The 16,454-nt window shown below is 43.8% G+C and overlaps 1 protein-coding gene across 2 annotated transcripts in view; it reads right to left on the minus strand.

Moving 5' to 3' along the window:
• rad54l2 (RAD54 like 2) overlaps positions 1-16,454 on the minus strand; it is a 78,877-nt gene that overhangs the window by 15,188 nt on the left and 47,235 nt on the right. For both annotated transcript variants that reach the window (XM_078209377.1, XM_078209378.1), the window contains exons 10-15: positions 16,046-16,388; positions 11,787-11,964; positions 9,254-9,502; positions 8,538-8,656; positions 5,810-5,925; positions 3,910-4,009 (exon numbers count right to left, since the gene is read on the minus strand). In XM_078209377.1, coding sequence (XP_078065503.1) covers positions 3,910-4,009; positions 5,810-5,925; positions 8,538-8,656; positions 9,254-9,502; positions 11,787-11,964; positions 16,046-16,388 — 1,105 coding nt within the window. The remainder of the gene's footprint in view (positions 1-3,909; positions 4,010-5,809; positions 5,926-8,537; positions 8,657-9,253; positions 9,503-11,786; positions 11,965-16,045; positions 16,389-16,454) is intronic.

Consider the following 16,454-nt stretch of genomic DNA (forward strand, 5'->3'; position numbering starts at 1 on the left):
AAATCTCCTCTCAACCTTCTAAGCATATCAACTGCAGCTTCTCCACTTAATGAAGCCCTTCATCCCTGCAAACATTTTCATGAGTCCTCTTCAAGCGCTAATTCTCCCTAAAGTGTGGTGCCCAGAATTGAACACACTACTCTAGTTGAGGCCGATCCAATGTTTTATAAAGGCTCATTCATCATAAATCCCTTGCTTTCATACTCTCATTCCTCTATTTAAAAAGTGCAGTATCCTGAATGCCTTTTTAACCACTTTCTCAACCTGCCCTGCCACCTTCAATCATTTGTACACATATACCCCTGGGTGTCTCTGCCCGTTTCTTCCCCAACCCTCACTTTAGACTTGCATCGTTACTTTATATCTCCTCTCCAAAATGCAACACGTCTTCACACCCCTGCACTGAACTGTATCTACCTTGTCCACTCCACCAGCATGTCAATGTTAATCACTAATCTCCCTCATAGTTCAAGTACCTCCAGGTTTGTGAGATCTGCAAATTTTGAAATTGTACCCTGCACGCTTAACTCTTGTTCAGCAGCAATCCTAGAGCTGATTACTGGGGAACCCCACCAGAAACCATCCTTTATTCGAAAGAAAAAACACCATCCACCACTATTTCATTCCCAGTCACTCAGGCAACTTCGCATCGACCACTGTCTTTTCTATTTCATGAGTTTCAACTTTGCTGGTAAGCCTCTCATATGGCAATTTATCAAACACCTTTTGGAAGTCTATGCACATCACACCAACTGCTTTAACCTCAACAACCCTCTATTGCTGCCACCAAAAAGTGACTGTTACTTTTTTCCCAGATTGTTTCCAAAAGATCTCCTATTATTGAGATTAACTGATTGGCTTGTTGTTGTTGGGATTATCCTTAAACCCTTTTTTGAACAAGGACATTACATTTGCAATTCTCCAGTACTCTAGCACCACTTCTGCAGTAGCAGCATCACCGTATACTGCTGTGCTTTCTCTGTCTTTGTAGACACTTTGTGCCAGTAACTTGATATGGGTGGAATAAGGTGTTGTACATCTCCTGGCATGCTGGACAGCAGACAAAGAATCATCCAATGATTTGGCCCCTCAGTGCCCGATTTTTCAGATTGGTCTATTTCCCATCATAAGCCCTGGTATCTTTCTGGTGAATTGCCACTGAACTCACTTCCAGCATTAATGTAACCTTCCCGAGGTCTGGCGCCCAAATTGAATGTAACATTCCACAATATTGACCAAGCTTCAATAAAACTCAGCATAACTTCTATCCCTTTCAATTTCAGTCCTGTGGAAATAAAGGCAGCATATCAACAGCCTTTTTGATTACTTTTTGTATTTGCCACTAACTTTCAGCAACTTGTGCACAAAGACATCCAAATCCCTCTGCCTCTCCACAGCACCACAAATCTAATTTGTCTTCCTTGGGTCAAAGTGGATGGCATCATGTTTCCCCACACTCGCTTAATCAAAGTTCCTTTGTAACCCCTCCATTCTCATCAACACAAGATTCTGTGCCTCAGAGACCTCAGCAGACCTGGATGCACAATTCTCTAAACCTTCATCCAAATCATTGATAAACATGGTGGAAAGCTGACACCTCAGCAGAGGTCCTGAGGGAGTACCACATTATGTCAGAGAACATTTCCTTCATGCCCAGTCTCCATTTCCTAATTCTTAACTAATTCCCAACCCAGGTCCCAAGAAGCCAATTCATCCAAGTTGTTATCAACATGCTGGCTGACTCCACAACGGTGTCACAGCTTGGCATGGTTCCTGCTCCAAGACTACGACCGCAAGAAACTACAAAGGGTTGTGAATCTAGCCCGGTCCATCACGCAACCAGCCTCCCATCCATTGACTCCATCTACACTTCCCGCTGCCTCAGAAAAGCAGCCAGGCCAGCATAATCAAGGACCCCATGCACCCCGGACATACGCTCTTCCACCTTCTTCCATCGGGAGAAAAATACAAAAGTCTGAGATCACGTACCAACTGACACAAGAATAACTTCTTCCCTGCTGCCATTAGACCCTACCTTATATTAAGTTAATCTTTCTCTACACCCTAGCTATGACTAACACACTACATTCTGCACCCTCTCCTTTCCTTCTCTCCTACACACTCTATGAAAGGTATGCATTGTCTGTATAGTGCGCAAGAAACAATACTATTCACCATAGCCCAATAAATGTGACAATAATAAACCAAATCAAATTGAGTTTACCATCTGTAATGTGACTATATTTGGGAAATTGCAGTTCTGCATCAAGGACTTTGCAGATGTGTACCACACAAAGTCCTTTCAGCTTTAATTGAAATCAGTGATATACGACAAGATTTGCAGTAAATAGAGTCCCACTGTCTGCCTCGATATAAAGCAGGATGCAAAGCAGCAACTACATTTATACAGCATCTTTAATATGAAGCAACATTCCAAGGTTTTTCACAAATGACAGACAGGGAAATGAACATTAACCCAGGAGGAAAGATTAGGAAGGGAAGACTGAAAGTTTGACAGAGAAATACTCTTGGGATATTTTTGAATGTGGATGGATCTATAGAACTTCTACAGTGGAGGAGGAGGCCATTCAGCCCATCGAGTCTGCACCAACTCTCCAAAAGAACATCTTACCCAGGCCCTCACCTTCGCCCTATGCTTGTAACTCCGCATATTTACCATGGCTAATCCACCTAACCTATACATCTTTGGATATGAAGTGGCAATTCAGCATGGCAGATCCACCTAACCTGGACATCCTTGGGAGGAAACTGGAGCACCTGGGGGAAACCCATGCAGGCATGGGGAGAACATGCAAACTCCACACAGACAGTCACTCAAGGTTGGAATTGAACCCGGGTTCCTGGTGCTGTGAAGCAGCAGTGCTAACCACTATATCACCATGCCACCAACGTTAGATAGAATAGCAAAAGAATTAGAACAAGGTGAGTGCATGAAGTCGTGGGGGGGAGACAGTTGTGGAAAGGACAAGCTATACAAACAATATAATGAAGAAAAGGAGATTGCAGATGGAGTGGGGCGAATTAAAAGTTTATTTATTAGTGTCACAAGTAGGCTTAGATTAACACTGCAATGAAGTTACAATGAAAATCCCCTAGTCACCACACTCTGGCACCTATTCAGGTACACCGAGGGGGGAATTTAGCATGGCCAATGTACCTAACCAGCACATCTTTCAGACTGTGGGGAGGAAACTGGAGCATCGGAGACCCACACAGAAATAGGGAGAACATGCAACTCTGTACAGTTACCCAAGCTGGGAATCGAACTCGGGTCCTTGGCACTGAGGAAGCAGTGCTAACCATTGTGCCACCATGCCACCCACAATCATGGAGGAACAAGGAGTTTAAATTTAGTGCGTTGAGGGATGTGAGAACAGGAAGAACAGGTGATGAGCAAATGGGACTTCTTGCAGGATGATATGGAATTTTCGACATGATGCAGGGGGAGACCAGGAAGGAGTGTGCCAAATCTGGAGCTGAATAAGCTACATTTTAGGTTTCAGCAGCAGATGAACCGACAGACAACGTTAGGAGTTGATAGTGGTGATGAAAGCACGTGGGATTTAAAGCAGAGTTCAGGACACCTGGATTACAGAATTTAGCTCCAGAGTGAGGGATTAGGGAGAAACATATAAACTAGTAGCACTGACTTCCTGCTAATCCTGAGCAATGAGTTGCTGACAGGTCATTTGCATGGATACTCCGCAATGCAAATCCACACATTAAGCATTAAACCACTTCCCAATTAAATACATCTTCAGTGACCCTAGTACAGCAGCATCTCCCACTCACTTGCTGCTGTACTAGGATCACTGAATGGATGGGAGCGATCGCACAAATAAATATGAAGTAAAATCGATCCTTTCATCTTTAACAGATCACACTCACCGAGTAGACAGCAGGAAGAGACTGGCTTTAGTGTTTCGAGGATCATTGAACTGGTTGATCAGCCGCTCCCGATCCATCGCAGAGGTGCTTCCATCCAGTCCTGCAACAATTGAAGAATATTTCATAAAACATCCATTTAAACACTGCTTGTAATACTGTTACGATCCCTGTTGACTAAATAGGTTAATCCCTGACGAAACTACAGCAATCACACACACAAATTCTTCACACGTGTCACGGTATTTCAGAGGGCAGTTAAAAGCCAATCACATTGCTGTGTCACTTATGGGCCAGACAGGGTAAGAATGGCAGATTCCCTTCTCCAGAAGGTCATCAATGAAGGTGAGTTTATATGACACTCAAATATGGTTTTGTGGTCACCATTACTGAATCCAGCTTTTCATTCCAGATTTTAGTTAATTGAATTTAAATCCCCCCAGCTTGAACTCTTGCCTCCACAGCATTACTCCAGTAACATTACCATAATGTTGCCATTTCCGTAAATGGTATACCTGGGAAACAAACAACAGGAATGAATGATTCCGCTACTCCTCAACTTACCTTTTGATTCCCGGGGAATGCTTAATAGGTGCCAGCTTTGAGCAGGCAAGATCAGAAAGAACGTTTTATAGAACAACTATCACGATGGAAGCATAGTGAGGAGAGGAGGAATTAAAAGCTGGAACAGGACTTGCTTCTGTTCCTAGCGACATAATTGCAGCCAGATTATCACTTGCAATTCTTTCTTTTCCTGCTCTCGGTTACCTCTGGAGGCGCACTACGATCTATCCTTGCCCCCCTCCTAGTTCTCATTTACATGCTAGCCTCTGTGTTATCACCTGAAAGCACAGAGTTAGTTTTCACATGTACACTGACACTAGCTCTGCTTCACCACCAGTTCTCTCAACTCCTTCAACACTGCTAAATTATCAGACAAATTAGCAGCAATTTCCTCCAATTAAATATTCGGGAGACTGAAACCATTATTTTCATTCCTGTTCCAAACTTCGTTCTCTAGCTAACAACTCCATCTCTCACCCTGGCAACTGTCTGAGATAAAACCAATTTGTTTGTAATCTGTGCGTCATAATTGACCGAGGTGAGCTTCATGTTCATGCCATCATTAAGAGCACTGATTTCCACCTCTGTAACAGTGCTCGACTTCACTCCAGTATCAGCTAACCTACTAAAATCTCATATCAGACTCTGTTATCTCTAAACTTTACAATTCACTTCACTCCTGGGTGAATTTCCACATTCACCCCTCCATAAACTTGATGTAATCCAAACTCTGCTGCCCGTGTCTTAACTTGGACCAAGTCCTGTTCATTTATCATCCTCTGGCTCACAGACTTGCACTGACTCTGTTAAGCAACACCTTGATTTTAAAATTTGAATCCTTGTTTTCAAACCCCTCCATATCTCTGTAATCTCCTCCAGCTCCACAATCCTCCAAGATCTCTTCCCTAACCTAATTCTGGTTTCTTGTGCACTCTGGTTTTAATCACTAAAGCTGTGGCTTTAGTTATCTATGCCAAAAGCTCTGGAATCCCCACCCTAAACCGCTCTACCTTGCTTTCCATCTTTTAAGACGCTCCTTAAAATCTACCTTTTGTAACCAAGCTTTTGGTATTTTGTCTGAATATTTCCTGTGTCTTGACATCATATTTTGTTTTGTAATGCTCCTGGGAGGTGCCTTGCTATGTTTTATTACATTAAGACGCTATAAAAATACAAGTTATTGCTGGAAGAGGCAGGTGACATTTTGTGAAAGGCTGTATGAGTTGTCCACAAGATGGCACTGTTGTTTATTTTTTGCAGCTTTAAGATTAATATTGTGATCTTAAACCTTTGCTCCTTCAATCTGAAAGACTGCTGCATGGCCCCTGTGGGTGCTTACGGTAATAGTTAATGTTCCGGATCCAGGGTTGTGAAGATTCCTCGGAGCCTGCTTTTGTTGGCATCGGTCTCTTTCCAAGAAACTCCTCAATGACTGAGAGTGTAGAAAGGCTCTGGCTGCAGAAAGGACAAAATAAAAACCAGACAAAAACAGTATAAAAGCTCAGGAGAATGAAAGACAATTACCATAATGAACAATGCCTCTGGTGTTAAACTCATATTTAATCAATCATATGCTGGGAGAAGACTATGGAACAGGAAGAAATCAACACTGTGTTCTTGCTTGGTTTATTTAGAAAATTGGTACCAATACTTTAGTCAATACATTATTCATGTTGTACACGATACTCTTGTAATACAGGTATTGAGAGGAATGAATTGAGTGTACTACATAGTACAGCACTTTGTCCTATACTGACAAGTCTGAACCCTCCCCTCCACAACACAGTAGTCACCATGTTCGATTGTCTACTGGACCGAATAATGCACTGCCCTGCTCTACAGCCACGGGTCTGTGCACCCAGTGATGTACTCCATTGTACAATAAGAAGTCTCACAACACCAGGTTAAAGTCCAACAGGTTTATTTGGTAGCAAATACCATAAGCTTTCGGAGCGCTGCCCCTTCGTCAGATGGAGTGAAAATCTGTTCTCCAACAGTGCACAGAGACACAACATCAAGTTACAGAATACTAATTAGAATGCAAATCTCTACAGCCAGCCAGGTCTTAAAGGTACAGATAATGTGGGTGGAGGGAACATTAAACACAGGTTAAAGAGGTGTGTATTGTCTCCAGACAGAACAGCTAGTAAGATTCTGCAAGATCAGGAGGCAAGCTGTGGGGGCTACTGACAATGTGACATAAATCCAACATCCCGGTTTAGGCCGTCCTCATGTGTGCGGAACTTGGCTATCAGTTTCTGCTTCACTGCGGCCTTCACGACACACGACAGCGCAGAGTCGCTGAGCAGAAACTGATAGCCAAGTTCCGCACACATGAGGACGGCCTAAACCGGGATGTTGGATTTATATCACATTATCAGTAACCCCCACAGCTTGCCTCCTGATCTTGCAGAATCTTACTAGCTGTTCTGTCTGGAGACAATACACATCTCTTTAACCTGTGTTTAATGTTCCCTCCACCCACATTATCTGTACCTTTAAGACCTGGCTGGCTGTAGAGATTTGCATTCTAATTAGTATTCTGTAACTTGATGTTGTGTCTCTGTGCACTGTTGGAGAACAGATTTTCACTCCATCTGACGAAGGGGCAGCGCTCCAAAGCTTATGGTATTTGCTACCAAATAAACCTGTTGGACTTTAACCTGGTGTTGTGAGACTTCTTACTGTGCTTACCCCAGTCCAGCGCCGGCATCTCCACATCATGACTCCATTGTACAATCACAGACCTCTAGCCACCCCCACCACATGCGCCCTACTCTGCACAGTTCAAAATGTTCTCCCTAGGCAACAGAGTCCTGGAAGGATAACATCGATAACTTTTTGTTGTAATTATATCGTTGGGAACACTGAAAGTTGCTTGTTTTAGTCTCAGAGTTGAACCTTTCTGCAAGCTTAAATGAAGATAAGTAAAACAAATGCAGAAAATAAATTAGGCTCATTCAAAAAGAGAGAATTATCAAAGGATTAAGCTTTTAGGCTGCTTTTGGTTCCAGGGCTCAGGTACAAAAAATAAGCTAGTCATTCCGAGATATTTAAAGGAAGCTGTAAAGGGAAGTGACTCAGATCAGAGTTAGTAAAGTGTCTAGATCTGCTTCGAGAGCGATCTTGTTCCCACTCTCCATCTACATACCTGTTTTTTTTAAAGCAGGAATTACTTAATAGTTATTGGGGCAAGAACCCAGGCTTTTCCCCTCCTTCACCCAAATGTGCCAAAGCCAACTGTGATGCCTTACTGCCAATCCAGTGGCATCAGTTACTTGAGGGCACATCCTGCAACCTCATTGGTGTGAGACACAGTGTTGTAATGGGAGAGACATATACCCATTGGGTGGACAGGGATCAATCTTTGCCCACAGTGCATTACATTACCAAGTTACTGGCACCAGTAAATTCACATGGGGTACCAATGCCCTAGTCTATACCAACTTACCTTAGATGCCCCAGCCTAAGCCACAACTGAAAGGTCCCAACAGCATCACCAGCTAGATGCAATGCTGTGTAAACCAACACCTATGGTACCCCCCTCACCCTCTTGCATCCCCAATCCAAAGAGAAACATTTGAATAGCTTGGAGGGTAGGTCTCTGTTGCATCCTCAATTAGCCAGAGTACAGAGGAAGTTAGTATCCCTAAGGGTTCAATGAAACACCTAACATTGCAGAGTTACACAGGACAGCAAGGTCTCATGTTTCATCTCCACCTTTGTTGAATGATCAGATGTCAATGTGAGTGGAGGGAGGAGCACAATAGTTGGGTTAAGCAGTCCTAGGCGGGGAAGAGTGCCAAAATGCTAATCAAAGCTCCTGAAGACCACACAATGGCAGATTGCTGGCAACTGTGTGTGTGTAGCTATAAGATGAAGCTAGGACAGCATAGCAGTGACGCTTCACCCGCTGTCTAAACAGCCTCCAATGGATTCCTGCTGAACCACATCCCAGCATGAGTCAGCGCCTTCGGGACAAAGCTAAATAAAAACTGATGTGCTCAGCAGCAGTTTCTATCTGACCCTTACCATCTCGTGCATCATTCTCCATAGCACTCTCTTACCTAAACACAAGGATCTTGTCTCCAAGCTTCAGGCTCTCCTCAATCAACTCAAATAGCAGGACCATTTTTGCAGAGTTCTCTAGCAAGCCAGGTTGGTAGCTTGCCAACACATCTTTAGCCTGAGGAGAGATACAGAGAGAACAGTCCACTTAATTCATGTGTATTAGGTTCTAAAAGATCATGTAGTATTTTACACAAGGGAGACAACAGTGAGCAAAATGAATAGGCAGTTAGCTGAGCCCATTATTAGAATAGAGCCCACAGTGGGAAGCCAAGTGCTGTTAAAAGGGATGAGAGGGCAGTAAAGTAACATGACATAGTACCCAAGTAACAGAATGGCAATTCACAACCAATTCTCCACTAAGGTTCAAGACACTTTGTCTTGTTCAGAAAAGGGAGGTGGAGAAGATCAAGGCAGCCCCAAGGAGTTCTCATAAGCCAGCTATAGAATGGAAGTGGCAAAAGTACGAGAGCAGCTCCTTGCAACAGAGATGAATGCTGGACAAGAGGAACAAGATAATATGGTTTTGGGGACGGGGCGGGACAGTGGAGTGGGGTGCTGCAGTGGAAACCATCATCTCCCTCGCATGGGTTGCTCAAGGAACAGTATTTATTAGTGATAAAAGGTGTCAGACTTCCTCGGTCTGCCATGATCCAGTCCCAGGTCTCAAAAAGTCTAACTATAGATGAGAGAAAGGTGGTGGTTTGTCACTTACCCACTCGTACGTTATGACCTGGTTGGCTTTGTCCTGGAAATGGTTGAATCCAACATTCTGGGTGAACTTGCTGTTTGTGGAATCAATGGTGGCAGTGGCACATTCAGTTTTGCGTTTGCCCCCAATGGGCAGAGCGCGTGCATTCGGTGTGCTCGCATTAAGGTCATTTACCTCAAGATCTAAATCTGGGTCATTGGCCAGGTTCTCCTTCTGTAGAGCCTCATAAAGTACATCTGGGTGGTTCCAGATCTGGGAAAGATGGAGCAGACCAACAACAATCAACCAACTTTACAGTGTGCCACATTCAAATACCCACTCAGAATAACATGCAGAAAGCATGATGCCTCCACGCCAGCCCCAGAGCGAGGGCAAGGCTCCGCGCCAGCCCCAGAGCGAGGGCAAGGCTCAGCGCCAGCCCCAGAGCGAGGGCAAGGCTCCGCGCCAGCCCCAGAGTGAGGGCAAGGCTCCGCGCCAGCCCCAGAGCGAGGGCAAGGCTCCGCGCCAGCCCCAGAGCGAGGGCAAGGCTCCGTGCCAGCCCCAGAGCGAGGGCAAGGCTCCGCGCCAGCCCCAGAGCGAGGGCAAGCCATAGGATCTTTAAAGTTCACGTGAGTCTAAGGAACAGCTCACAATATTCCCAATTTTTACATATTCTGCAAATGCTGAAATTGTGCCCTGCGTACCCAAGTACCAGGTCATTAATATGCATCATGAAAAGCAATGGTCCTCACATCAACCTATGGGGAACCCCACTGCATACCTTCCTCCAGTACAAAAAAACAGCCATTCACCACTACTCCGCTTCCTATCACTCAGCCAACTTTGTATCCATGCTGTCACTGCCCCTTTTGTGCCAAGGGCTACCACTTTGCTGACATGTCTATCATGTGGCATTTTATCAAATGCCCATTGGAAGCACATCAATCCCATTACCCTGATCTACCCTTTCTGTTACCTTCAATCAAGTCAGGGAACACAATTTACCTTTAACAAATCCACGCTAACTTTCCTTAATTGATCCGCACTTGTCCGTGAGACTGTTTTTGTCCCAGTTTATTATTTGCAAAAGCTTTCCCACTGCCGGGCTGATCTCTGAATCTTGTTTCAAACAAGGGCACAACATTTGCAATTCTCTAGTCCTCTGGCATCATGCCCAAATATATAAAAACTATAAGATTTAGGCCAGTACCTCAGTGATTTTCATTCTTATTTCTGGCATCATCCTTGGATATCCCGTCCAGTCCTGCTGACTTATCAATTTTAAGTACTTTCAGCTTTTCTAAAACCTCCACCGTATCACTTTTTAGCCCCTGCAGACATCTTACCTATTTCCTCTTTCACTATGTTTTTAGTAACATCTTCATCCTTGGTAAAAATAGATGCAAAGTACTCATTTAGTACCTCAGTCGTGCCATCTGCCTCCATAATCCCCTTATGGTTCCTAAATGATTACACCCTTTCTCTTAGTACTAATATGCTTCTCAAAGGTTTTTGAATTCCCTTTCCCTCTGAAGATGGTGCCCTTCTAAGATTGAGCCATTGGGCACTTAAAATGTAGTGCACGATGTTTTACAAAATTTGTCATGTTTTTACTGGAGCCACGTTAGTCTGGTAGGTGCTGTCAAATTTGATTAAGTGCTTGTGCTAGCAAGCATACAGCAACCAGGATATGCATGTAGATCAGAATGGGTTGAGCACTCTGTTCGATTCCCTTTCCATCTGCTTCCGCACTCCATTCCTTTACCCTCCATCTGCTTTACTCTCGTGCACGCGAGGTCATTGTTTCTTCGAGGAACCCAGTTTCCTCTGGGTCACCATTAACTCTTCTATCATTAGCTTTATTAAGATTTTTCTCCATGAATGCCCACTTCGCCTTTTATGGATCTAACAACTTTCCAAGTCTTTCCACGAACTTGTATTTGTTTCCTCAGTCTCTGTTTCTTCCGGTCTCAAATTTGGCTGCTTTCTTTGGCTATTCTGAAGGGGAACCAAACCGCACTCGAAATTTTAAAAATGTTAACTCTGTCTCTCCACAGATGCTGCCAGACCTGCTGAGTTTTTCCAACCTTTTCTGCTTTTAATTCAGATCTCCAGTGTCTACAGTATTTTGCTTTCATTCTAGTCAAATCACCTCGATTCTTTCAATTTTGTCTCCTTTTGTGTACCTTGAATTTTTTTTATAATGTCCATCACAACAAGAGATTTTTGAGATTATTAGGATTGAAATGTAGCAAAATTCTAACATGTCAGCAGGGTGAACAATTCATTTTTTGCATCACGTAACACAATCAAACACCAGGTATAGCGTAGGCTTGATAAAGAATAAAGTATCCTTGAGGCTCTCACATCAACTATTCCCTTCAGTTAATGATACACAAGCCCTAACACGACCTGACAAAGCATCAATAACAGAAGTTAGTCAGTTGCCAGAAACCAGCCATTGATTGCTGAGTATATTGAACAAAGATACAAGGCATTTTATCAAATCAACAAGTTTCTATTGTACCACTTAGTTCTGAAAAGATAAGAGGCCTACCTTACAGCAGACACAGAATGCTTTCAGAGGATTAAGCCCCAACCAGCCACTGTTCCCTGCATCTCGGAAACGGTTCATAAATTCGGTGTACAGTGATCGCTGAATTTTGGAGAGACGAACTAGCAGCACATGTTCTTCTTTATCAGGAAGGTGACCTCTCAAGACATCGTGACCTCGTCTGCAATGAGTTGAATGTTATTAATCCTTAGAAGTAACAGCTTATACTAACATAACATTATCTTCTAAAATGAATTGGAGAGATGTAGGTCTGTGAAGTTTCTTACTGGACAGAATGAGAAACTGACAGTTTCGTTAAATAATTTACTTTAACACTGACTGAAAAAAGCCGCGGTTGAGGGAAAGTCAATCAAGCAGAATTTTGAGTTCTGATGAAAGGTCAAAATGAAATGTTAACTTTGCTGGTTTCTCCACAGATGATGCCGGACCTGTTGAGTATTTCCAGCATTTTCTGTTTTCATTTCTGGGATTTGTTTGAGGATCCTTGCTGTTCACAATAGCTGTGACAAGGTGCCCATAGTAATATTAGTAAAGACTCTGATGATGCAGAGCAACGAATCACAGCACAGCACCATCATGATTGTGCCAGCTCTTTGAAAGACCCACCTAATTAGTCCAACTCTCATGCCCTTTTTCCCATAGCCTTGCAAGTTTTGCTCTTCAAATATTTATCCAGTTAGCTTTTGAAAGTTAGAGTCTGCTTCCATCATCCATCAGATAAATCATTCCAGATTATAACATCACATTTTGTATTCTCACATCACCTGTCTTATTTAACCAATTAACTTAAATCGGTGACTCCTGGTTACCAACTCTTTTGCCACTGGTAACAGCTTCTCATTTTTTACTTAATGATTTTGAACTTTCAAAATCTTGCCTTAACCATCTGAGCTTCAAGGTGAACAACCTTCACTAACTTCTCCAGTGTGGGTGGATAACAAGTAGAAAGATTGAACAATTAATGACAGTACAAGATGGGCCTTGCAGGAAGTCTTCACTTAAAGTCTAGGCCAGCATTTACTGCCCATCCCTAACTGCCCTTGAGAACGTGGTGGCGAGTTGTCTTCTTGAACTGATGCAGTCCGAGGTGTAGGTACAACCACAGTGCTGTTAGGGAGGGAATTCCAGGATTTTGACACAGCAACAGTCAAGGAACGACAATACATTTCCAAGTCAGGATGGTGAGTGACTTGGAGGGAAACCTCAGGTGGGGGTGTTCCCAGGAATCTGCTGCTCTTGTCCTTCTAGATGGAAATGGTTGAGAGTTTGGAAGATGTTGCCTAAGGAGCCTTAGAGAGTCCCTGCAGTGCATCTTGTAGATGGTACACACAACTGTCACTATTCGCCAGTGATGGAGGGATTGAATGTTTGTGGTAGGGGTAATAATCAAATGGGCTGCTTTCTTCAGGATGGTGTTGAATTTCTTTAAAGTTGCTGAAAGCGCCCTCATTCAGGCAAGTGGAGAGTATTCCATCACACTCCTGACTTGTAGGTGGTGGACAAACTTTGGGGAGTCAGGTGGTGAGTTACTTGGCATATGATTCCTAGCCTTTGACCTGCTCTTGTAGCCACAGTATTTACATGGCTAGTCCAGTTCAGTTTCTGCTCAATGGTAACCCCTGGCGATGGTAATACCATTGAATGTCATGGGGTTAGATCCTCTCTTTTTGGACATGGTCAGTGCCTGGCACTTGCCAATTGACAGCCTAAACCTGGATATTGTCCAGGTCTTGGTGCATTTGGACATGGACTGCTTCAGTATCTGAGGAGTGACGAATGATACTGAACATTGTGCAGTCATCAACGAACATCCCCACCTGTGACCTTACGATGATAGGAATTGCATTGATTAAGCAGCTGAAGATAGTTGGGCCTAGGACACTACCCTGAGGAGCTCCTGCAGTGATGTCCTGGAGCTGAGTGACTGACCTCCAACCACCATCCTTTGTGCCAGGTATGACGTCTACCAGAGGACTGCACGCACACTTGGTTAAATTGTGCCTCGATGCCAAGGGCAGTCACTCTCACCTCACCTCTGGAGTTCAGCTCTATTGTCCATGTTTGAACCAAGGCTGCAATGAGGTCAGGAGTGGGTGACCCTGGCGCTACTCAAACTGACATTCGTGAGCAGGCACTTTGACAGCACTGTTGATGACCCCTTCCGTCACTTTACTGATGATTAAGAATAGACTGATGAAATGGTAATTGGCCAGGTTAGATTTGCCTTTATTCTTGTCTACAGGACATATCTGGGCAATTTTCCACATCGCCGGGTAGATGCCAGTGTTGTAGCTATATTGGAACTGCAGCACAAGGCTTCAGGGCTATTGCAGGAATACTGTCAGGTCCCATAGTCTTTGGAGTATCGAGTTCCTTCCTATTTCTTGATATCACATGGAGTGAATTGAATTGGCTGAAGACCGGCATCTGTGATGCTGGGGACCTCCACAGGAGGGCGAGATGGATCATCCACTCAGCAATTCTGGTTGAAGATTGTTGAAAATTATTCAGCCTTATTTTTTGCACTGATGTGCTGGGCTTCTCCATCATTGAGAATGAGGATATTTGTGGAGCCACTTCCCCCAGTGAGTTGTCTAATTGTCTACCACCATTAATGGCTGGATGTGGCAGGACTGCAGAGTTTAGATCCAATCAGCTGGTTGTGAAATTGCTTAGCTCTGTTTATTACCTGCTGCTTATGCTGTTTGGCATACAAGTAATCCTGACACCTCATTTTTAGGTGTGCTTGGTGTTGCTTCTGGCATGCTCTCCTGCACTCTGCATTGAACCAGGGTTGATCCCCTGGCCTAATGGCAATAGCTGAGTGGGGGGATATGCCAAGACACGAGGTTACAGATTGTGGTTGAATACAATTCTGCTGCTGATGATGCTGCTTCTAGGATGCCCAGTCTCGAGTTGCTAGAACTGTCTCAAGTCTATCCCATTTAGCATGGTGGTAGTGCCACACAACATGATGGAGGGAATCCTCAATGTGAAGATGGGACTTTGTCTCTGCAAGGACTGTATGGTGGTCACTCCTACCAATACTGTTATGGACAGATGCATCTACAGCAGACAGGCTGGTGAGCATGAGATAAAACATGTTTTTCCCTCACCACCTGCTGCAGTCCCAGTCTGGAAGTTATGTCCTTTAGGGCCCGGCCCGCTGGGTCTGTGGTGATACTACCAAGCCACTTTTGATGATGGACATTGAAGTCCCCCACCCAATTCTGCACTCTTGCTACCCTCTTCCCACCACATTTGGGCTCGGACACCCCTTCTTCCTACCAGGCAGAGGTACGGACATCTCTCCCTACAGTTATTGCTATCAGTGCTACACCTGTCTCCACAGGATTCCTACAGGTATTGGCACTCTTATTGTAAATGCATGCTGCAAGCAATTTGAATGCATTGTTCTGTCATAAAGGTTTTTTAAAATGGATCACTGTATGTGCCCTAAAGAGCTTTTATGATTACCTCATTCCTACTGGGCATCTCAAAAGTCAACAGCTCTATAGGAAAGAATTCAGTAAACTACCTGACACCCCATGGCCTTTCCCCACCTGTGGCAGCAAAAATAAATTGCTACCGTTAGTGGGACTTAAATCAGTCTGCCTGGTTGGGACACACCAAAATTAGCAGACAGAAAATTCTGAAAAATTATGTAGGCATTAAAAAAAAACTTAGAACACATTAGCATGCAACTTAAATAAAAATCTGACCAGGATGCATACGAACTGTGTTAGGCCATAAAGCCTCTCCCTAAATGTGTCTCAACTCAGATTAATCAGTGTTCCACATCCCTTGCTACCCCTGCCTAACAAGAGTCAATGAAACTCAGTTAAGATCTTCACCTGGCCCCTAGCCTCAACAACGTTTTGAATAAGAATGGCTCCACAATCCTTTGTATAAAGTGCTTGCTAAAATCTTCCCTGAACAACCTAGATCTTATTTTAACATTATGCCCTTTGTTTTGGACTCTCCCACTACAGAAAATATATTTTCACTTTCTAGTTTATCAGCTTAAACACCTTAATTAGAAAACCCTTAAATTTCAGTATGCAAGGAACTACAAGCCTAGACGATGCAATATTTTCCAATAATTTAATTGTAGTATCATGGTGGTTAATCTGCAGTGATCTGCAGCGCAACCAATAAATCCCTCCCAGTTTTCAGATCTGAATAGTGCTCCAGATGGGGTGAAACTATAATTTTGACAAGTCTACCACCCAAGTTCTCACCTTTGTACAAACCCTTCTAGCAGGCTGTGTAAAACGTGACTGCGGTATCGCATCAGGCGGACATCCTGAGGGGTGGAGTCGATACATTGTCCATTTAGGATGGGACGCTCAAACATGTTGCTGAACTCCTGCCTGGTACCAAGGAAATCGGGTCGGACAAAGTCCACCATGCACCAGTACTCCATGAGGTTGTTCTGGAGTGGATATCCAGTCAGGACTACTCGCCGCCTCGAACGGATGCTCTTCAAGGCCTGAGATGTGCTGGCATGGCAATTCTTTATGCGATGGCCTTCGTCACAAATAACTACATCAGGACCTGGCTTAGCTAACGCTTTCTCAATTCCTATGGAAAAATCAAACTTCTGATCAAATGAAAAGGAACACAATGCAATATGAACTTAAGGCAACA

This window comes from Mustelus asterias, chromosome 3, assembly GCF_964213995.1.
Source record: "Mustelus asterias chromosome 3, sMusAst1.hap1.1, whole genome shotgun sequence".
Taxonomy (NCBI): Eukaryota; Metazoa; Chordata; class Chondrichthyes; order Carcharhiniformes; family Triakidae; genus Mustelus; species Mustelus asterias.